Source organism: Mastomys coucha, unplaced genomic scaffold (assembly GCF_008632895.1).
Source record: "Mastomys coucha isolate ucsf_1 unplaced genomic scaffold, UCSF_Mcou_1 pScaffold23, whole genome shotgun sequence".
Taxonomy (NCBI): domain Eukaryota; kingdom Metazoa; phylum Chordata; class Mammalia; order Rodentia; family Muridae; genus Mastomys; species Mastomys coucha.
The window spans coordinates 72,924,097-72,929,054 of NW_022196906.1; the positions used below are offsets into that span (position 1 = coordinate 72,924,097).

Here is a 4,958-nt window from a genome sequence, read left to right on the forward strand (position 1 = left end):
TTTTTTTTTTTCAAGACAGTATTTCTCTGTGTAGCCCTGGCTGTCCTAGAACTCACTCTGTAGACTAGACTGATCTTGAACTCACAGAGATTCCTCTGCCTCTGCCTCCTGAGTACTGGGATTTAAAGGCGTGGACCACCACTGCCCAGTTTAATTGGCTAAATTTAAAGACTGCTGTTTCTTCTCAAGAACCAGGATGATATTGACTGCCTAGCAACCTCAGTGCCCCCCTCCCCTCGCCCCAGTCGTAACCACCTGCTCACATCCAACTCCTCATCCCACTCTTGTGAGTTTGTCTGCACAGCCCCCACAGGAATTGGCTGTAAATGGAAGCGAAGCATATGATGTGTTCGAGTTTGTTTTCCAAACATTTTTTTTTTTTTTTTTTTTTTTTTTACTGCTGCCCTTTAGGAAACTCTGAACCAGGAGTCATGGACGCCAAACCTAAGCTCTACTACTTTAAAGGCAGGGGAAGGATGGAGTCGATCCGCTGGCTGCTCGCTGCGGCTGGAGTGGAGGTCAGTCGGTTCCTGGTTGGGGATGTAGCTTAAGTCCCATCTCCTCCTCCTTCCCTTCCTTTCCACCTGTTTTCTTAGATAAGAAGGGGGTGGGGGTTTACAGTCATGAGGTGCCCGGGAAGAGGGGAGTTGAGGGCCTGGGATATTCTGAAGCTCCTGGAGATGAAGTGACTGTAGGGGAAGATTATTAGCTCATTCCCTCCATTGGGATTGCTTGGTTTTTCTGAGGCCATTTAACCCCTGCCTCAGCACCTCACTCGTGGAATTCTCATGGCTGCCCGTGGCACCCCTAGCCCAGATGTAAGATCTGCTGACTGCCTCTTACCTTGACTCTAAGGTCTCCTCATGAACTTTATAGAAATGTCTTGAAACTGCTGTCTCCCCCAGTATGAATGCTGTCTCCCAGGAACAAGGCTCACTGCTCTCTGCTGTCTTTGTTTCCTTGCTCTGGTCATCTGTCCCACCCCATCTCAAGACATGAAGGACAAAACCACCCTCATAAAGCTTTAGAGGCTTTATAAATGGCTGCAAATGGAGGCTAATTACAGCTTTAGCCATCAGTAAATGACCATAACCTCACTTGAGTAGGATCTTTGGATATATCAGTCTCAAAGATAAACTTAATTTGGCCTCATATGAAGGAAAAATTAATAAAGCCAAAGAAGGAGAAGAGAGGAAAAGAAAGAGGGGAAGTCGCTGGAGAAGTCTGGGGCAAAGAGAAAAGTTTGAAGTGAGAGGAGAGCTAGTTGAGGCGAAGCAAAAATGGAGAACAGCGCCTTGGGGATCGTAGGTGAACCTCCCCAGATGTTGTCTTGTCCCATTTTATCCCTTTAGACTCATCCAATCAGTAGCCACCCACCATCCCCCAGGCACACGCATCCCAGGATAGCTACGCATGCAGCCAACACATCAGTAGATGACAACAATATGTCACAATGTCAAAAGATTGGACACCCCTGAAAGCTAATATCTAAATACACACTCCATCTCACTCATAGGGGGGAACTAGCCGCTTTGTGGTTCCCTTTTAGATTTTATTCTGAAGGCCACAAGGTATTTCTGAACCACATCAGGATCTCTCTCCCTACTTCCTATCTTAAAGTTATAACGATGGCTCTCTGTTCCTCAATCTAGTTTGAAGAAGAATTTCTTGAGACAAGAGAACAATATGAGAAGTTACAAAAGGGTGAGTCTCGGTTTGTTCAGCACTGTCTTAGTGGAAGAAATAAAAACTTGTTTCTGGAGGTATTCAGTCACATAGAACACAGGTCTCAGGAATGGCGGCTACAACTAGAAGAGGAGAGTCATTCCTACCAACACTGCCTTAGTCCCAGCCTTCCCGATGCAGAGTAATGTATAATTTCTGTAGCCCTCATGCATATCAAGTGTCTGACTGCACTGGCCTCAATCAGCATAAGAGATGTTCCTTAGCTCAGCACCTAACTCCCTTGAGCAGGGCAAGGGGACTAATACCCTTTGTATTTCATGTCTATTTTTCTAGTTTTTTTTTTTTTTTTTTTTTTTTGAGACCGCGATTTTCTGTATAGCCCTGGCTGGAACTCACTTTGTAGACCAGGCTGGCCTCAAACTCAGAAATCCACCTGCCTCTGGGATTAAAAGCGTGTGCCACCACTGCCCGGCTCTAGGTGTTTTTAATAGATTTATTAAATTATGGCACAAAGGATAGAATTAAGACTAAACCATATGCAGTTTTTACTTTTAAATGTTATTCTCTGATAGTTCTATTCATGTATCTAAATTATTTTGATCACGTCTCTTCCCGCCCCATCACCCTCTCTTCCTCCCGCCGAACGCTTTCTTCTTCCCAGCAAGTTTCCTTCCTATTTTTAATCTCTCTTTTTTAAAAATCACCGAATTTAGTTAGAATTGTTTGCATAAGCATGGTTGGAAGGCTATTTACTGGGAAATTTATAAGTGTGATTTACAGCCATAGCCGCTGAGATTTCATGAGTGTGATGATCCAGAGACACCGTTTTTATAGCATCCTTCCCCGCCTCCCGCTTGTACATCCATCTGACCACTCTTTGATGATGCTGCCAGAAGTCCTGGAGAGAGTGATATAAAAGTCCTTTGTAGGCTACGGTCACTTTCTCAGCACTTTGACAACTAAGGAGTTTCTGCATTACTTGCCACCCACAACAAACTGAAACACCTTTTGACCAAGGTCTGACTATCTTGCTAATCTGTGAACATAAATATAAACATTTAGATGGTAGTTGGACAACACTTCCACACTTCCGTTTAGCAAGCCAAAGAAGTAGATGCTTGCTTGAGTTTATGACCTCTTCAGGCATAACCTTGGATGAAGTTACGGCATGAACCCTTTCCTATAGAAGGTGTCTAAAATTCAAGCAGAAAGTAGTTGATTATCCCCATAATAGTCGTCCCACTATAACACCAGCGTATTTTGCCGGGGAGATTGATACTGTAGCAGGTGTGATATACAGTGGGAGAGACCACTGATCCCCCCCACACCCCCCAGCCAAGTAGTCTACATAGCATGCTACAGTGCAATGAAGGCTAGCCACAGGGAGGAGCTTCCAGTTCAGTTCCGACTTGATTTCTCTATGTCCTGAGGCTGAAGTGAGTGGTGTCTTTAGAAGCAGTCTCTCTCCTCTAGCTCTGGAGGGAAACCAAGAGCACTGCAATAGCTTGCATTATTGGGGGGCTTCTGGGACCTCCCAAACCAATGACTCACAGGGGGCACTCCTTTACCTAGTACTGAGATTTTTGTTTAAGAACCCACGACTTCTGGGAACAGCATTTACCCATCCCTTCAGTGTGTCTCAGTTCCCAACACTCTTGTCTTTTAAAACATATATTTAATTAGATTACTAGGTCTCCATGTGGCTTTTTCATATCTCCTAAGTTTTGGTTTACCCTTCTCTTCTCCCCATGACTGAACATTGACAGGTCCAGTCTTATGCAGGCTTGATGCAGGCAATCTCAGCCACTGTGAGTAAGGGACTATAACGGCCATCTCACACCCAGGAGTTATCATATCATATCCTGTTTCCCTATTATTTGGCCCTTATGTTCCTTCTTCCCTCTCTTCTGTGATTTTTTTTTCTGAGCCTTACCTGCTTCTACTTTTGTATCACTTGCATTTTCTTCCCATCCCAAAGCTCTTGGGTCCCCTCCCCTTCCTTTTCTAGCTTCCAAGCCTTTACAGATACTCCACGTTAAGCATTAAGCACATACATCTAAAACTTTGAGGCTAGGATCCACATCTGAGAAAGAACACGTGAGATTTGTCTTCCCAGACTAGGTTTCCTCACTCAGTACAGTGCTTTCCAGCTCTATCAATTTTCCTCCAGGTTTTATACCTTTCCTTCTCTTCAGTGCTGAGTAGAATTCCATTGTGTGTACGGACCACATTTTCGTCCTCCATTCATTAGTTGAATGGTTCTATTTCCCAGCTTTTGTGAACAAAATAACAATGAACATGTATGTGCAAGTATTTCTATAGGAGGAGATGGAGTATTACTATGTAGCCTAGGCTGCCCCTGAATTTACTATCCTCTTGCCTCAGCATCTTAAGTGTGGATCATCATGTCTGACTTAAATGAGTTTTGACCAAAAGAAAAACACCAATTACTAGTATTATAATTCTCAGAAAAAATGTCTCACACTGTGAGGAAAGAGTAGCGTGCCCCCAGCATTGCTTAGACTTCCCAGAGCCTAACCACCACCGCCGTCGCCTAAGGGTCACATTGTCCCCACTGCTGCTGCTCAGCAGTTGTGAAATTGCCACAGCCTGTCACTAACAGTTGTACAACTTTGAGCAAGATTTTAACTTCTTTGCCTCCTTGTTTCATTTCTGTAAGAGGAAAATCATCTGTCTGCAGTTTACAACATGCCGGTAGATCTCCCTGAAGTGGAAAGCCATGACCACCCTTTCCCCAACTCCTTTGCAAGGACTTGGTTGTTTTTCTGAAATTCTTTCTTCTCTTTGATTCTAGCCTCTGGCTCACGGTATGGGTACTACAGGATAGCTGTGCCCACACTGAGTCAGTGACTGTAGCTCATTAGCCCTTTCCACCAGCATTCCACCAGCAAGCAGTGCTGCTCCCAGATCGCTCTATGGTGCTCCAGCCCTCCTTGTGATGTTGCTATAGCACTGGGGATGTCCTCCTAGGCCCCACTGTTCTGAGCAGCACACAGTATGGGACAGCAGAGAAGCCTAAAAAAAAAGACAGAAGGTTCATTGTCATTAGCCTAGCTGTTCTGAGACCATGTGAGTTTGGCAGATTTCACTCCCTTCCGTTGGCCTCTGAGGTGCCTTCTGTAGTAGAAAAGAATTAAACTAAACAGTGTCACAGATATTTTCTTGCTTTCTTTTTTTTTTTCCCCCGAGACAGGGTTTCTCTGTGTAGCTCTGGCTGTTCTGGAACTCACTCTGTAGACCAGGCTGGCCTC

The 4,958-nt window shown here is 44.6% G+C and overlaps 1 protein-coding gene across 1 annotated transcript in view; it reads left to right on the forward strand.

Annotated features, from left to right (window-relative positions):
- Positions 1–4,958, forward strand: part of LOC116073113 (glutathione S-transferase A4) — an 18,649-nt gene that overhangs the window by 7,049 nt on the left and 6,642 nt on the right. The window contains exons 2-3 of the mRNA XM_031344808.1: positions 412–518; positions 1,653–1,704. Coding sequence (XP_031200668.1) covers positions 432–518; positions 1,653–1,704 — 139 coding nt within the window. The 5' untranslated portion in view covers positions 412–431. The remainder of the gene's footprint in view (positions 1–411; positions 519–1,652; positions 1,705–4,958) is intronic.